General features: G+C 46.2%; 1 protein-coding gene across 1 annotated transcript; it reads right to left on the bottom strand.

Moving 5' to 3' along the window:
* Positions 1-17,231: 17,231 nt before the first annotated feature.
* On the bottom strand, positions 17,232-18,870 carry LOC144598551 (putative potassium channel regulatory protein). The gene is made up of 2 exons (XM_078408729.1): positions 18,284-18,870; positions 17,232-17,583 (listed from the first exon to the last, which is right to left on the bottom strand). Exons 1-2 carry the CDS (start codon positions 18,856-18,858, stop codon positions 17,331-17,333), a joined length of 828 nt encoding a protein of 275 aa, XP_078264855.1. The 5' UTR covers positions 18,859-18,870; the 3' UTR covers positions 17,232-17,330.

Raw genomic sequence — 18,870 nt, 5'->3', positions numbered from 1 at the left:
TTAGTTTTTGTGGGGATCCTGTGATGATCTAGCAGCACATAATGGTTTGTGAGTTGTACGGAGATGCAGGCCATATTGTGCTGCCGCATGAACATGGGAGAATAATCTATTGAGTTCACTAAAATATCATCTTTGGATTCCTTCATGCACTGTTCATTGAAATGGAACACAACTTTCTGATGTCAGTAATGCCTTAGCAGCATGTAAATATTGGAGTTCAATTCTTGTGACGGTCCCCAATATTAATTGTGCTGCTGGAGCAAGGCTGATTGCTTCTACTGGTGCCATACATTCCAAAGGAAACATTGATGTTCTCATCCAATAGGAAAGGTAATAGTTATTTAATTGTGAAGTAGTCTGTTCAAGCTTAAATCTGTCAGTACTTTGGATAAGTTATCTACATTTCAAATACTGTTCATAAATTTAATTCTGATATAAATTTTGGGCGACGCAGTGGTAGAGTTGCTGCCTTACAGTGAATGCAGCGCCGGAGACCCGGGTTTGATCCTGTCTGCGGGTGCTGTTTGTACGGAGTTTGTATGTTCTCCCCGTGACCTTCGTGGGTTTTCTCCGAGATCTTTGGTTTCCTCCCACACTCCAAAGACATACAGGTATGTAGGTTAATTGGCTTGGTAAATGTAAAGAGACGTCCTTTGCACACAGAGTCTTTTACTGGATATTGTTTATTAATTTCACTACACAAGTTATGCCCTAGCTGTCCGTGGTCATCACTGGAACTAGAGAGCGAGCTGGAGGTGGGGAAGCTACAATTATACCAGAGACAATGGGGAGTGGTTAGTAGTGGTGAGGTCATTATGTTAAAGGAACATGCACTGATCTACATCCTTCCTCTTGGAAACAAAAGTGACCACGGCTCATGCGCTAGGCTCAAACTACAAGCAGGGAGCAGATAGAATGCAGCACAACACAGACTACTCGTACACACCGTACCGGACAGGCGGCCTGACCACTCTCCCAGAGCGGGTGCGCAACCCACCATCCCCTCCGGTCGAAGGAACAGCATGGACGGGTGCGGGTACAGAGGCTGGGGAACCAGGGGAAGGAGGAGGACTGGGAAGCGATACACGCGCAGGCGAGGGAGGGGAAGGGGGCTGGGGCGACTGCGGATGTACCGGAGCAGGAGGCACATCAGGCACCGGGGACTGGACGGGAGGTGAATACGGGACCGCGGGAGGCGGTGCAGGCTCGTTTACCAGCATCAGGTGCTGGCGGGTACGACGGTACACGGTGCCCTCGTAGTTGACCAGGTACGACCGTGGAGAGTCAGCATTGCCGACGACCACGGCCAGCCGGTGGTGACCGGAGGTGGACTCCATCCGGACAACCTGGCCAGCGAACAGAGGTGGAAGGGGACGGGACGATTTGTCAAAGGAGCGCTTCTGAATGAGCTGCTTTTCAGTGAAGCGCTCCCTGACAGCGGCAGGGCTCCGAGCCGTGGGTTGCAGGGATTGCTGGGAGACGGGGATAGGGGGTCTAGTGGTGCGGGACATGAGGCGCTGGGCAGGGGAACCGAGCGCGGGGTCCCGGGAGATGTTGCGGAGGTTGAGGAGGGCAAGGTACAAGTCCGAACTGTCAAGCCGGCAACGTTCCATCAGTTCCTTAGCGCTGCGGACAGCGCGCTCTGCAAGTCCATTGCTTTGCGGGTACTCGGGGCTGCTGGTGATGTGGCGAAAGTTCCACCGGGTGGCGAAAGCAGCAAACTCCGCGCTGGTAAACTGGCTGCCGTTGTCGGACTGGAGGGATGCCGGGGAACCAAAGGTAGAGAAGTGGCGGCGAAGCTTCCCGATGACGGCAGCAGACGTGAGGGACGGCAGCAGGTCCACCTCGAACCAGCTGGAGTAGGAGTCCACCAGGACCAGGTAGTGTTTGCCACGCCACTCGAAAATATCGGCGGCAACAGCCATCCACGGCAACTCGGGAGCCGGCTGCTGCAGGAGAGGCTGGCGCTGCTGATGAGGTAATAGGCTGTTGCAGGCAGCGCAGGCGGAGACCCTGTCCCGGATGTCCTTGACCATGCCAGGCCAGTAAAACTGTGCTTGGGCCTGGGATAACGTGGCCTCCACCCCTGGGTGTCCGTTGTGGGCAGTCTGGAAGTAGTGATCTCGCAGCGCAGCCGGCACCACAACCTTGTGACCCTTCACCACCACGCCCGCGTGCAGCACCAGTTCATCCCGAACCAGGAAGTAGGGCACGGCACCAGCCGGCAGGGAAGACCGTCGTTCAGGCCAGCCACGGCGGATGACGCCCGCAAGCTGTTGAAGGTTCGGATCAGCGGCAGTGTGTGTGACCAGGGACTGCATCTGCCAAGATGGAACGATGTTGACGTTCAACACCATCAGGTCAGCCGATTCGTACGGATGGCGGGAAATGGAAGGTAGTGGGGCACGGGACAAAGTGTCTGCCACGAACATCTCCTTGCCTTTGCGGTACACGATTTCGAATGTAAAACGCTGCAGCTGCAGCATCATTCGCTGCAAGCGGGACGAGGCTGCGTGGATGGGCTTGTTTAAAATAGAGACCAGCGGCTGGTGGTCAGTTTCGATGGTGAAAGTTTTTCCCAGAACGTAGTCTCTGAATTTGGAGCACGCGAACACCACGGCAAGGAGCTCCTTTTCAATCTGTGCGTAGCGCTGTTCACCAGGGGTCATTGTGCGAGAGGCATAGGAGACGGGCAGCTGTCGGTCGTCGTAGAGCTGCAGGCAGGCAGCACCAAGGCCGAACCGAGATGCATCGCAGGTGAGGACGATTGGCCTGTTCAGGTCGAAGAACTGCAAAGTGGGGGTCCGTGCGAGTCTGGACCTCAGGGCCACGAAGGCCGATTGGTGGTGCGGGAGCCAGACCCAGGCATTGTCCTTCTTGGTCAGCTCCCTCAGGGGGGCACTCAGTTCGCTGAGGTCGGGTATGAACTTACCCAAGTAGTTGACCATGCCCAGGAAGCGCTGCAGGCCGGGCACGTCAGTGGGAGCGGGCATTTCGGTGATCGCCGCCGTCTTCTCGGGGTCTGGCTTCAGGCCCCCCGCCGTGAAAACGTGGCCGACGTAGGTGACTTCCTCAACGCGGAACCGACACTTCCTTCGATTAAGCTTGAGATTGATCTCACGAGCCTTGTCCAGGACTTGGCGGAGGTGTCGGTCATGCTCAGCGACGTCCCTCCCGTACACCAGGCTGTCATCCACAATGATGGCGCACGGCAACCCAGCAAACAGCTGCTCCATCGTACGCTGAAAAACCTCGCTTGCCGAGTTGATCCCAAACGGCATGCGGAGGAAACGGAACCTGCCGAACGGTGTGCTGAAGGTGGTCAGGAAGGAGGAACGTGCATCCAGCGGGATCTGCCAAAAGGAGCTCTTGGCATCCAGGACCGAGAAAACTGTGGCTGGACCGACCTGTGCCGCGACGTCCTCCACCGTCCGCATGGGGTAGTGCGGGCGTTTAATAGCCAGGTTCAGGTCCTTGGGGTTGATGCAGATCCTGATCTCGCTCGCGTCCTTCTTGGCAGCGACCACCATGGTGGAGACCCACTGGGTGGGGGCACTCACCTCCTTGAGGATGCCCATGTCCACCATGCCACGTAGTGTGGACTCCACGCGGCCCTTCATGGCAAAAGACACACGGTGGGCCGGTCTGACCACTGGGTCGACCCCCGGGTCCACAACGATCTTGTAGGCACAGGGCAGCTTCCCCAGGACGTCATCAAATCGGTCAGGGTACTCGATCAGGGGGTCCATGGGGGCCTGCACCAGGTGGATGTCGCGGTGGAATGAGACCAAACCAAAGTCCTGGCATGCACGGGCGCCCAGCAGGGTGACGTTGTCAGATGCTAGCAGGAGGAACGTGAGGGGCCGAGAGGTCTCCAGAACAGTACAGATAACCGTTGCCTTTCCCACGGCAATCAGAACGCCTCCCCCATAGGCATGGAGGCGGGAGTTGTCAGGAGTAACCCTCTCCCCCGAGCTTATCTGCTCGAAGAGGCCCACAGACATAACATTTGCAAAAGCCCCAGTATCGACCTTGGCAGGGAAGGAGTGTCCATTGACTGTAACATGCACGGATGGATCCGTTATCAATGCAGGTGCACCCAAAAGCGAAAACAGCATAGAGTCTCCATGGGAGGAAGTCGTATCTGAGCCATGGAGTTCCTCATGTTGGTACCGGGAACCGGTTGCGCTATCATCGGTCGCAAGGTTGTTTAGACTCCCTCTAGGAGCAGGGACAGGTCTCCCACGAGAACGACAAGCTGCAGAAAAATGGTTCTGCCTCCCGCAGGAATTACAAGTTTTGCCCTGCGCTGGGCAAACGTTATACCTGTGTGACGAGAAGTTGCAGTTTGGGCATCTGCGAGGGGTGACCATAGTGGGCGCGGAGGGGGTGACCCTGGTCTGCGGGTCATTCAATCGCCGGCGGCCGGTGAAATTTATGTCCTGGGGCGCCGGCCGAGATACCGAGCCAACAGCAGAGGCCATGCGTGCGGCATGTATGGCGTCCGTTAGCGACAGGTCAGGCTTCATCAGGAGCTCATCCCGCAGCTTAGAGTTTAGGAGACCGTTGACCAGGACGTCCCTGATCATCTCGTCGGGTGTAATCGTTTGAAGGCGGCACCGCCGAGCCATATGTCTTAAAGATGCAATGAAGGCGTCAACATGCTCCCCTGGAGTCTGACGCCGCGAGAAAAAGTTGAAACGTTCGATAATGTTATTGGTGGGTATATCGCAGAGGGCAGTGAACTTAGCCATGAGACATACCGGGTCGTTGCGGTCCTCCGGAGGGACGAATTCGAACGACGCATGGCGTTCCATTGCCTCCGGACCAGCCAGGTTGAGGAGCAGGTGAGCTTTTATCGCAGCAGTTGCATCAGGATGGGCAATCGCTATATAGTGCTCGTAGTCCCGCTGGAAGACAGTCCAGCGGCGCACTATGTCCTCATCAAAAACAAGCGTGTCCGTACGACGACACGAGGGAGCCATGGCAAAGTGGAAGGATGGGACACAACTGGGACGAACAAACGCTAAAAATAAAAACCCGATAAACAGGAGACGCAAGTCTACCGCTCTGACACCATGTAAAGAGACGTCCTTTGCACACAGAGTCTTTTACTGGATATTGTTTATTAATTTCACTACACAAGTTATGCCCTAGCTGTCCGTGGTCATCACTGGAACTAGAGAGCGAGCTGGAGGTGGGGAAGCTACAATTATACCAGAGACAATGGGGAGTGGTTAGTAGTGGTGAGGTCATTATGTTAAAGGAACATGCACTGATCTACAGTAAATGTTTTTTTTTAAATGTCCCTAGTGGGTATAGGATAGTGTTAATGAGTGGGGATCGCTGGTCGGCGCGGAACCAGTGGGCCGAAAGGGCCTGTTTCCGCTCTGTATCTCTAAACTAATACATATTAAAGCTGCTTAATATTACTACTCTGCAAAATTTCTATTCTGAATTCTTTGGATCAAGCCATATTTTAAGAACAAGTATATATGTATTAGATGGATATTTGTCAATATTTAACAGCTTTTTGCATGCTCATTTTATGCATTTAAACTGCTGGATTTCATAGCACATAAAACCAGAGACCTCCAGAAACCCATGACCCATTTTGGATGGGAACACTAAATATGTGAGCTTTTGAATTTTGGATGTATTGAACAGGAAGGCTTGCATTATAATTCTACCTTCATGTTTCAGAAATCTAATGAAGAGAAATGTAACCTATTTGCCAATTTTCCAAAACTCTTAAACAGGATGTGGTGGATAACATGTGGTAACACTATAAAATGCAAATTTCTGAATCCACATAACTTAAATAATTGCCATAATCAATTGTCCTTGCCCTATTTGAAAAGAGAGTTTGTTACTTATATTAGATCCTTTATAATTTTGGTGATGATAAACATGTTTTACCACGTGGTTTCAATATTAGGATGCTTTTGAACATGTTATTGAACAAAAGTTTGTTTGTCGTGCACTAAACCTGCTGCAGTGCCCAAAATAGCTCTGTGTAATTGTGACATTTTTCATAAGATGCCATTAAAATATTTACTATATGCAAATTTTGATGTGTACTCATCCGCTTCTACAAAGCTGTTTTTTATGCTCCTGTTTATGTTTTTACTTAAAGCTTTTTAATGTCTGTGAAACATCCAAAATTTCCTTGTCAATAAGTACTTTTTAAGTACAGTATACTCACTTTGATACTTGACAAACATGGCAGACAGTTTGCCAAACAGATATAATAATCAGTTCATTTATATTTTTCTCTTACAAGAATATTTCCTTGCATTTAACTCAATTATCAGTACTCAGTAGAATACGTAACTTAATAGAATCAGTAAATTAGACACAAAGGCAGCTATTTAGCCAATGGTGTCTGCTGGGCAAAATATTTCTGCCCACTCTCCTCCTGTTACTATTCTTGCATTGTCTGCACCACTGCAGGCCACTGCTTTTCAAATCCACATCATCCTATCCTTAATTCCTTTTTAAGGGTTTCACTTTTCCTATCCTAGCATATCTACCACCCTCTGAGTTATATATTTTCTCCTCCGCTCCCTTTAAGATGTTTTTTAATTACTTTAGATCTCTGTTTTTCCCACCAACCTCTTTTTCAATATAAAGCAAAGGGAAATGGGACCTTTCTAATTGCTCTACCTAGGATTTTCATCATTTAATATGCCTCCTCTCTGTTCCAAAGAGAGCCATTTTTGTTTATCCAACCATATAGCTATAATTTTGGTCACCTCTTAAATCTCTTTTCTGACCGCTACTATTTTGCTGAAATGCAAACAGAACTATATGCCGTGCTACATGTTTGTCCAGATATTACAGCTCTACAGCACTCTTCTGCCCAACTCAATAGTTTGACCAAGATGCCTATCTAGTTATGTGCCTGTGTTTGGCCGTATCCCTTTTAACCTTCCCTATTGATTGATATACCTGTCCAAATGACTTTTAACCTTTGTTGTTGCACTTGCCTTTATCACTTCCTCTGGCACCTCATTCTATATGTGCATCACTCTCTGTGTGAATAAACATCATGCATGGCAGATGCAATATAATGTGGATAAATGTGAGGTTATCCACTTTGGCGGCAAGAACAGGAAAGCAGAGTATTACCTGAATGGTGACCGATTGGGAGAAGGGGAGATGCAACGTGACCTGGGTGTCATGGTGCACCAGTCATTGAAAGCAAGCATGCAGGTGCAGCAGGCAGTGAAGAAAGCGAATGGTATGTTGGCATTCATAGCAAGAGGATTTGAGTTTAGGAGCAGGGAGGTTCTGCTGCAGTTGTACAGGGCCTTGGTGAGACCGCACCTGGAGTATTGTGTGCAGTTTTGGTCTCCTAACCTGAGGAAAGACGTTCTTGCCTTAGAGGGAGTACAGAGAAGGTTCACCAGATTGATCCCTGGGATGGCGGGACTTTCATATGAGGAAAGATTGGATAGACTGGGCTTGTACTCGCTGGAATTTAGAAGACTGAGGGGGGATCTTATAGAAACATATAAAATTCTTAAGGGGTTAGAGAGGCTAGATGCGGGAAGATTGTTCCCGATGTTGGGGGAGTCCAGAACCAGGGGTCACAGCTTAAGGATAAGGGGGAAGTCTTTTAGGACCGAGATGAGAAAACATTTCTTCACACAGAGAGTGGTGAGTCTGTAGAATTCTCTGCCACAGAAGGTAGTTGAGGCCAGTTCATTGGCTATATTTAAGAGGGAGTTAGATGTGGCCCTTTTTGCTAAAGGGATCAGGGGGTATGGAGAGAAGGCAGGTACAGGCTACTGAACTGGATGATCAGCCATGATCATATTGAATGGCGGTGCAGGCTCGAAGGGCTGAATGGCCTACTCCTGCACCTATTTTCTATGTTTCTAATCAGATCTTTTTTTTTTTTCCTTTCAAATCTTTTTATTAAATTTCAAAAAAAATGATAAGCATAACAGTGATATTGATACATAGGGATCAGGATAACATTAACAACAAATGTAGCCTTAATATAAATCCAGTTTCAAAATACATATAAGGTATAGACCTCCCAGTCTCTATGTAATTATAGATAAAAGGTTAAAAGAGAACTTATATATATATAAGTTCTCTTTTAACCTTTTATCTATAATTATATTTTTTAAAAGAGAAAAAGAGAAAAAAAAAAGAGAAAAAATCAGATCTCTTTTAAAGCTTACCCTTCTGGTATTAAACATATGCTTTCCAGTTTTAGACTCCCTGCCCTGGGGGAAAAGATTGTGACTCTCACCCTATCTGCCCCTCATGATTTTTTAATAACCTTTAGTCATCCCTATGTCTCCTTTGATCCAGGGGGAAACAGTACCACCAATCTCTCCTATAACTCCTCATAGACTGGAGCATGGTAAGGAATGAGGAAAGCTGGTTAGATTAAATTGCATTTATTTCAATGCTAGAGGCCTGACTAGGACGTTGTGGCCATGACAAAAACTTGGCTAAGGGAGGGCCAGAACTGCCAGTTTAATGTTCTCTGGTACATGCACGATAGAGGTGGGAGTGAAATGGGAGGAGGAGTTGCTTTATTATGGCGAACATCACGGCAGTAGTTTGGGACGACATTACGGAAGGATCATCCATTGAGGTTCTTTGTGGGGATCTAATAAATATAAGGATGATGATTACCTTCTTGAGATTATATTGTAAGACCCCAAATAGTCATAGAACAGTACAGTACAGTATGGGAACATATCCATTGGCCCACAATGTCTGTACAGAACATGATGCCAAGTTAAACTAAACAGGAATTGGAGGAACAAATATGATGGGAGATTGCAGACAGCTGCAAGACTAGTAAAGTTGTTATAGTAAGGGATTTTAACTTTCCCAATACAGCCCCCAGTGATTTAAGTGTCGGTGGATGAGCCTTGGGGCCAACAACCACATTTCCATTAGCTTTAAAATGGTTATGAATTAGGACATGGATGGTGCTCAAGTTAAAGTTCCAAATTGGGCAGGCCAACTTTAATAATAGACAGGAACCTGTCAAAAGCTGATTAGAGTATCTTGTGTGCACGCAAACGGATGTCTGCAAAGTGGGATGCTTTCAAAAAGGTCATAGTGAGAGTTCAAGGTATGCAGGTTCCTGTTGGTGTGAAGGGCAAGGTGGAAGTAAGAAACCCTGGATGACAAGAGAAATTGAAGCTCCTGTCAGGAAATTGGAGGCATGGGTCAGGTATATGCCGTTGGGATCAAGTGTATCCTAGAGAAATGTAGAGGAGTGAGTAGTGTACTCAAGAATACCCCCCCCCCCCTCTTCCTGAATCCACCCCCTCTGTCACCTTCGCCTTATCTGACACCATTTAGTCTCCTTTCCATCTCTACCATTTGTTACTTACTCCACGTATCTGCCAATCAAACCCCCTCACGTGCAACCACCCACTACATGCCATGCTTTGCCCCATCCCCACTTCTTTTCCAGCTTTCTTCCCATCCACTGCATTTCATCTAAAGAAGTGTCCCGATCCAAAAGACGCCTATCCATTCTGCCTGACCTGCTAAGTTACTCTAAAATTTTGTTTTGCTCAACCTGTGACGAGTGGTGTGCCTCAGCAATTGGTGCTGGGCCCATTGCTGTTTGTCATCTATATGAATGATGTGGATGAAAATGTGCATGGCATGATCTAAGATTGCAGGTGACACCTAAAATAGGTGGTATCGTAGATGTGAAGATGGTTATCAAGAATTAGCTGAATCTTGATCAGATGGGCAAGTGGGCTGAGGAATGGCAAATGCAGTTTAATTTGGATTAGTGTGAGCAGGACACAATGAACAGGAGACCCCTGAGGAGTGTTGTAGAGCAGAGGGATCTAGAAGTAAAAATTCATAGTTCCCTAAAAGTGGCATTGGAAGTAGGTAGAATGGTGAAGATGGCTTTTGACATTTTGGCTTTCATCAGTTATAGAATTGAGTATAGAAGTTGGGAGATTATGTTGCAGTTGGACAAGACACTGGAGAGGCTGCACTTGGAGTGTTCAGTTTTTGTCACTCTGCTAGAGGAAATATGCCATTAAGCTGGAAAGAATGCAGAGAAGATTTGAAGAGATGTTGCCAGGTGTCAAGCGCCTGAGCTACTGGTAGAGATTGGGCAAGGTAGGACTTGATTTCTTGGAGCGTAGGAAACTGAGGGGTGATTTTATAGAGGTGTATAAAATTCTGATGGGAATAGGGTGAATGCACAGTAGTTTTCCCAGGGAAGTGGTATCAAGAACTATGGGGCATATGTTTAAGGTGAGGGAATATATTTAATAGGAACTGAGGGATGACTTTCACTCAAAGGGCAGTGGTATATGGAATGATCCGCCAGGGGAAGTTGAAAAGCCAGTTACAATAACAATATTTAAAAGACATTTGAACAGGCACATGTGTAGGAAAGGTTTAAAAAGATATGGGGCAAATGCAACTAGCCTAGTTAGGGCATCTTGGTCAGCATGGACAAGTCAGGCCGAAGGGCCTGTTTCCATGCTGTAGGAGTCTAATACAAACCCTAGAGTCCAGGCAACATCCTTAAACTTTTCTGCCCTATCTCTAGCTTAACATATCCTTCCTATGGCATGGTATCCAGAAATGTGTTTAATGTTCCAAGTGTGGTCTAACCAATATGTGCAACTGTAACATGCTGCCTTCACCACCTTGTGTCATCCCCTTCAGGGAACTATATACTTGCATATAGTTATATAAGTTATATACTTGAATTCCTGAGTGTCTCTGTTTGACAACACTCCCCAGGATCCTGCCATGTGGTCTGGTTTTACTTTCCAAAATGCATCATGTTCCATGCAATTGAAGCAGAACCTTTCTACTTTCATATACCTTGACTAAAGAAAAGAACCCAATATTTCACAAAAACAAACCTGAACATCCACCTTTAAAGAATGTGATTTTATGTTTTCATTTTATGATGTTTGAAATATTATCACAAGTGTAGAACAATAAGAAGCATGGCTTTATCCATGAATAAACAATTGTAAAACTCTCTGGCTTCATTAAGCACATCTTCTATTAATACCTGAAATTTGCAAAGGAAACCTGTTAGGCACCTGATCTCAGACCTTTAATGAAAATAAGTTATTTTCATAGCCATGAATTCTCTATTAGATTGCAATGAGGAGATTACAAATGTCACTTCTATGCACTAATATGTAATGAAGCCATTTTCTATTTGTGTGGTATGAAAGAAACAACGTGCATGTTTGATGTTTTTATAAATGTTGACATCAGCGTTCATGTTAGATTGCATTGGATTTTGGGCACCATGGTATTAGTTTACAGTTAAATCCCAAAGAAGCTTGCTTTGCCTCTATAACATCAGTGTGGCATGGTTCCATTGCTAGTGTAAACCAACCAGTTACATGTTTAAGTCAGATCTTTTTAATGGCAAACTGGTTGCAGATATTTGCTGCAGGTCTTTGATCTTTTGGATTTATTAAATTGATTTCAACCAAGAACCCATGAAGCTAGTTATTTGGAGAATTTTCATCCAAGCAAATGGTACCCTGCATTTTTTTTGAGGGGCAGTGACAAATTGACAGATGGAATCACTGCTGCAATCACTTTTGAAACATGGTTTATTCTAACCAAAAGTAATTGGATGCTACATGTTTACTCCAATATTGAAAGAAAAAACATGTCTAGTTTCTATTTTAATTGTAACAAGCAAATCATCAAATTTCCTTAAGGAACATCTAAAATTCTCTTTTATTCCACACTGTCTACTATTGATTATTTAATCCTCAATATATGTCAATATAATGCTCTGTCCCAACCAAGGTCCAACTTTTGAATTAGTACCTCTTGGTTGGCAAGTTATCGAAAACCTACAATTGACATTTGCTTATGCTCCAATCTTCGTTACAACACCTGAGGCAATGAAGATACTGTCGAATCCAGTAGATGTATCAATTTTTTACCTCATTCGTTATGTTTTTTTATGCTTCAAGAACCTTAATTTCATCAAGTTCCTCATTTATATTGTTAATGCCTACATTTTACATGAGGTTTTTAAATCTTATTCTCTATTTTCTCTCCGTCAGTTCTGGCCCATCGTACATGTTCAAAATACGGCCAGTCTTAACAATAATACTTTTCCTGCCGTCTCTGTCTCCTACCATGTCTCTGCAATCTAGCTTTTTACATGTTATACATGGTTGCACTATGTGCCCCATGGTGTATCATCCCAAAATAATGTACTTTAATTATGAATTGTGTATTTAAGTATTTGACAGCGTTTGTACAGGTAGTCGAAGCACTGAATAGAGGGAGTGGTAGCGAGACACATGGAATTCTGGAGTGAGATGATGAAGCTAGAAAGTTGGATCGCGAGGGAGGGGGGTTGTTTGGAAGAAGGAAGGAGAGAGGAAAGGGAAGAGATGAGCAAAGGTGTTGAGGGAGAAAAGCAGTCGGGGTGGGGAGAGGGCAGTAAAAAGTATGGGACCGTGAAGGAGAAGGGTATTAAGGTTATTAAAGGCGGGAAGATGTGAAGAAAAAGGGAAGAGAGAAAAACAAAGAAACAACGATAGTGACTGAGCTCATTCAAAAAGAAAGATGGAGAAAGATACTGCGTGGAAACATAATTTCATACACATTCACTTGGATAAGGGCAGGGCAGAGAGGGAAATAGAATTGCAAGCAGAAAAACAAGAAATTAGAAATTCGGAAAGTTGTGCACGCAGACGCAAGAAGAGAAAGAAATTTGGCAAAACGCAAGAGGGCGATTGAGAGAATTTATGCATACGTGAGATATAGAGCAAATTATTGAGCAAAAGAATGCAAAGGTGAAATAAAATGTTTGAGATGTAAAGGGAGTGAATGCTGGGTAAATGACTGTGTTGGGAGACCAGATGTAGAGAAAGAAAGACAGAAAAGAGGGAGAAAAACCTATGGTGGTAGAGATGGACATGGAGAAGAACAGATCAATTGATAAATTAAAAGGATTAGGTGAGAGCAAAATAATGATTCCCATCCTGCTCCATGTATATACACACATATATACACACACACACATATATATATATATACTAGCACAAGTGTGCCCGTTGGGCCCGTCCTCGTAGGGTTTCCATTGTAACCGGGAGGGAAGGGGGAGGGAGGGAGGTGTGGAGGGAGGTGTGGAGGGGAGGGGGAGGGAAGGGGGGAGGGAGGGGGAGGGGGAGGGGAGGGAGAGAGGGGAGGGAGAGAGAGGGGAGGGAGAGGAGTAGGGGGAGGGGGGAGGGAGGGAGGGGGACCTCCCCTTTTCCCAGTACCCCTCTTTCCCCGTTGGGCCCGTCCTCATAGGGTTTCCATTGTAACCGGGAGGAGGGGAGGGAGGGAGGGAGGGAAGGGGGAGGGAGGGAGGTGTGGAGGGAGGAGAGGACGGGGAGGGAGGGGGGGAGAGGGGGGAAGGAGGGGGACCTCCCCTTTTCCCAGTACCCCTCTTTCCCCGTTGGGCCCGTCCTCGTAGGGTTTCCATTGTAACCGGGAGGAGGGGAGGGAGGGAATTGGGAGGAAGGGTGGAGGGAGGGGTGGAGGGAGGTGTGGAGGGAGGAGGGGAGGTGGAGGGAGGGGGGGAGAGGAGGGGGGAAGGGGGGAGGGAGAGGGGAGGGAGGTGGGTAGGGGGGGAGGGAGGGGGACCTCCCCTTTTCCCAGTACCCCTCTTTCCCCGTTGGGCCCGTCCTCGTAGGGTTTCCTTTGTCACCGGGAGGACGGGAGGGAGGGAAGGGGGAGGGAGGGAGGAGGGGAGGGGGGGGGAGAGAGGGGGGAGGGGAGGGGGAGGGGAGGGGGAAGAGAGGATGGAGAGGGGTAGGGAGGGGGGAAGGGGGGAGGAGGGGGACCTCCCCTTTTCCCAGTACCCCTCTTTCCCCGTTGGGCCCGTCCTCGTAGGGTTTCCTTTGTCACCGGGAGGAGGGGAGGGAGGGAAGGGGGAGGGAGGGAGGTGTGGAGGGAGGAGAGGACGTGGAGGGAGGGGGGAGGGGAGGGGGGAAGAGGGGTGAGGGAGGGGGTAGGTAGGAGGGGAGGGAGGGGGACCTCCCCTTTTCCCAGTACCCCTCTTTCCCCGTTGGGCCCGTCCTCGTATGGTTTCCATTGTAACCGGGAGGAGGGGAGGGAGGGAAGGAATGGAGGAGGGAGGTGTGGGGGGAGGGAGGGGGACCTCCCCTTTTCCCAGTACCCCTCTTTCCCCGTTGGGCCTGTCCTAGTAGGGTTTCCTTTGTAACCGGGAGGACGGGAGGGAGGGAAGGGGGAGGGAGGGAGGTGTGGAGGGAGGAGGGGAGGGGGAGGGAGGGAAGGGGGGAGGGAGGGGGCCCGTCCCCGTAGGGTTTCCATTGTAACCGGGAGGGGGGAGGGAGGGTGGAAAGAGCATCCCTCTCCCCATCAGAACTGTCCCCTCCATCCACCCTAAACATGTATTGGCAATGTGGCAATACCTAGTTAGCAATTGGTAAGTTCAGCTAAATACTGGATGGCTGTGTGTCCATCTTTTGGAGAGCTGTCAAATTACATAAATGATCTATTGCAATTTGGGTATGAAACTCAATCTTCCAGGATTTGTCATAATGGGTTCTGCACCATGGAATGCAGTTGGGAAATGTTAAAAACAAGGCCAATTCAGATACATGAGGAAATGCTTGCCTCACTGCATGCAAGAGCTGTGAAAGAGCATGAGTAGGGCCCAGGAGGCTTTCACAGAGCCATTCTTCCCACTATTGTAGCCCAGTGCTGACCAGCATAGCCGTTCACATGTTGTAATTAGTTATGCACAGGTTTCTGCTTCCATGGAGGCCATCAAAAATCCTATGCTCTCGTATTCAAGCAATTCTAGTTGGAGCTCGGGCATGATGTCGGCCGGGAGCAGACTGCGTTTTCTGAGAGCTGTGAGCTGACAACCAAAGACACACTTGTAATCTGGGTGTTCGTATTAGTCTGAGCCATATGGGGATTTTCAGTCCACTGAATGTCCAGTCCCAATGTGGTTCCACTAGCCATCTGAAACTTAAAGCAGTTGTGTGTCTAACAATATGCTGACATCTCCGATCCCATCAGCGATTCTCCGTGTTTGCACAGAATGCGGCCTTCAGACATGCCTCCATCCCTCGACATTTTCCATGTTTGTTTGGTTATTCACAATACGGCCACGCCCTCGTTGTCGCTCTACTATTTTTGTAAATATTCATGGATTGACCTTTACTGCTTCTATCTTTGAACCTTTAAAATTTAATGATGTGAACAACATCAAGATCCCTGTGCTCCCTGCATTTGGAACACAGATTTCAATAATGGCTGAAGCTGAAACGTCACCCATTCCTTCTCTCCAGAGATGTGCCTGTCCCGCTGAGTCACTCCAGCATGTTGTGTCTATCTTTGGTTTAAACCTGCATCTGCAGTTCCTTCCTACACAGTTAAAAATTAAGTCTGTTCACCTTCCCTCTAATCTATTTGTTTATGCACGCCATTATTGAAATCTCAAGGGAAGGGACAGTTGAGGAACCCAGGAAAGATCAGCCCAGCAGGTACCCTTGCCTTCAACAGAAGAGAGAAAACCCAAAATAAAGGGTGCCGGAAGATAAAACACGCTGTTTGAATATCACTAACTAAAATAATATGACAAAATAAAAGCTAACCTTCCATTTAATTAATACCTACAAGATACAACGGAAACTGGCAGCATACCTTGAACCCCCTTCCCACCAGCTCAAAGAGAAAGGGTCTGACTTGTTAATTCATAAGACAAATGTATTTTTCTCTGTATGGCTGTTATCCTGAGAGTTGCCCGATTTTCCGCAATAAAAATATAATTGGTCAACATATTCTGATATTAATTTTCCTGACAGTTCTCAGTGTGAAACTCTCTGGCATAGTAGAGTGCTTGCCAAAGCAGTGCCACGCTATTGTGCTTTTCTTTTCAGTTTACAAAGGGGGACAGTTTGACAAACCCAGCTATCAATGTTATTCCTGGCAAATTCCATGTGACGTAAGATACAATCCAGCGAATTGTAAAAAATAGCTCGGCCCAGACACAGTAATTATGATTATAAGGACCCTCTATATTATTGATAGGTAATCTGCTCTGAAACACAGATAGTTTCAAGAGAGAGTTAGATTTAGCTATTAGGGCTAAAGGAATTATGGGATATGAGGAAAAAGCAGGAACGGGGTACTGATTTTGGATGATCATCCAAGATCATATTGAATGGCGGTGCTGGCTCAAAGGGCCGAATGGCCTACTCCTGCACTTATTTTCTATGTAAGATGTCCAGGAGTAAGCCATTTAATAACATCCATTTTTTGCACCGGGGAAAGTCAAGTTCTTTGGACCCCTTCTCTCAGAAGCACTGCCTTTGTATGCAATGCAGTGTCATTGATTTCCCATGGTCCAAAATTCACACAGTGAATATGTGAGCATCAAAATATAACCTCACGGCCTTCTATAATTCAATATTTAGGCCAGTAGTTTCAATTTCTTCTGGCATGGTGCAAGAGAAATTGTGTGATTTGCACACACTCCGTGTTTGATTTCAATATACTGTATTCACAGATGAAAAAAAGTGCTTTGTCGTTAATACTACAATCCATTAAATTACTGATTTGTGATTTTTAGTATTTAATTATTCAAGCAAAATTGTGTTCTTTTTTTGCTTTCCATGCAGCAAGGAGGAATTGTGCAGAGATGCCAAAAGTGAAATATATGACCATCTATTTCTTCCATGCCAATGAGACTCTTGTAGTCTAATTAAGCCACGATTTTCCAGATTTCTAACGCTTCTTGGTGATAGCCGAATTCAATATATGAAATTAAAAAATGCTCAGTGTCTGCCAAGGACTAAGATTTTCATCAATCTGATGGATTACCTGTTTCTTGATATATTCTACTTAGGAATAAGGGGTAGGCCATTTAGAACGGAGATGAGGAAAAACTTTTTCAGTCAGAGTTGTAAATCTGTGGAGTTCTCTGCCTCAGAAGGCAGTGGAGGCATGAATGCATTCAAGAGAGAGCTAAATAGAGCTCTTAAGGATAGCGGAGTCAGGGGGTATGGGGAGAAGGCAGGAACGGGGTACTGATTGAGAATGATCAGCCATGATCACATTGAATGGTGGTGCTGGCTCGAAGGGCCGAATGGCCTACTCCTGCACCTATTGTCTACTTGTCTTCCAGAGTATCTCCAACATTTTCTTCTTATTTCAGATTTCCAGCATTTACAGTTCTTCATATTAATATTGACTTCCTGTACACCACCTCAGCCAAAATAAGTTTATTTTATCACGACCAAGAAGAATGTCTTCTGCTGAAATCCGATCTTTCAATTCATTATTAATTCTTAAATGAGTTACCTCCTGGTCTGTGACTTTTCACCTTGAAAATGCACTCCAGGGGTGCTTAATCCTTCCTGACCAATGGATATGCTGAGATGCTCAGTTCTCCTGTTTCGTTCGAATGTATAGCATTCAATTTTCTCATTGGGGGAGACTGTTCTGGTGCTTACAAGACAAAATCCTTCTCTCAGTAAAGTGTCTATGAGTAATCCAAGGACATTAGAACCATTGATAAGTTTTCTTTCATCTGGTTGAATGGACACATATCTGAAATACATCATTTAATAATCACTGTTAATGGAATACACACTTCTTAATCGAATCTATCCATTAAGATCAGAGGAAATGTTCTGTGAAATATTAGGACACTATTGTCCTACAGACAATATATTTCATTATTAATTCTGGTTATTAATTATTTGCCAGCTTTATAACGCATGTTCAATAAAATGCCTCGAAAGCCATAAAAGTGAAGTCATTGCATCATGTAAAAGAATTTCATGTAGCTACGAGTAACAGTAAAATACAGAAAATTAATCTGAGTTGATAAATCAGGGGTCCACCTGCCTTTGATAAAGGAGCATGTAAAAACAGTTTAAATTGATTTGAATATAACTTTAAAAAGATAAGTTACATTTATTTACAATCATATTCAAACACTAGAAATAAATGCAGCATGTCGCAATTAAGATATCTTATCTGCGTTTAAGATCAGCCACATTTTTTCGATAAGTGGGGTCCTTGGTTAAATCTCAGATTTCACTAAGTATTCCAAAATATTGATAGATCCGATGGAGACTTCATCTAGTTCCCCGATGCTCAGTAACTGTTCAGAGCTGAGCCGAAGGAAGTTAAATGAGCCAGATGGCTCGTGAATTCCGAGCTCCAGTGTACGGGGTGGAAGTCAAGAATGAGCTTAACCACACACTGCATATCGCCTCGGGGTACTGGGAATCAGGCTATTTACCTTGTGGAGAATTCATCTCCAGCTGAATAGTCCGTTCCACATTGAAAGACGAGATCGTGATGAGAAGGCCTCTGCAATGGAATTGGAACCAAAGGTCTCTGATGTGAGGAAGAATTATTCCAGTTCTGGCCAGGCTGCTCTGAAAACACCATAATACGTCCAGCTAACGTTTCAATGGTGTTGTTACAGGAACAGAAAACTCTAAAGAAGGAGTAGGTTTCCTGCAGGGAGTATCTCACCTCCAGGATCTCGAGCCTTTGCTTCAGCCGATCCCGGCCCAGAAGTTCAACCAAGAAAGGCAAATTGTAGAATTCTGCCTCCCTCGCCAGTCGGTCGTAATCGGAGAATGCAGCAGGAAGGTCGAGCTGGCGAGTTCTCAAGAAGTCCAGAATATACCGAAAAAGACCGCCATCCCTGTCAACGAAAATCTGCCCGTTGACTATTCCGAAGTTAGGATCACCTCCTTCCAACGCCCGTGCTAACTTTGAATCTTGGTACCGCTTGAGTGTGCCGACAAAAGTGGAGTATTTTGTCCCTCCAACATTCAGAATGACAACATCTGTTTTCTTACTCATTCTCGACGAGTT

The sequence above is a fragment of the Rhinoraja longicauda genome, chromosome 12, assembly GCF_053455715.1.
Source record: "Rhinoraja longicauda isolate Sanriku21f chromosome 12, sRhiLon1.1, whole genome shotgun sequence".
Classification (NCBI taxonomy): domain Eukaryota; kingdom Metazoa; phylum Chordata; class Chondrichthyes; order Rajiformes; family Arhynchobatidae; genus Rhinoraja; species Rhinoraja longicauda.
This window is presented reverse-complemented; position numbering and strand designations above follow the sequence as displayed.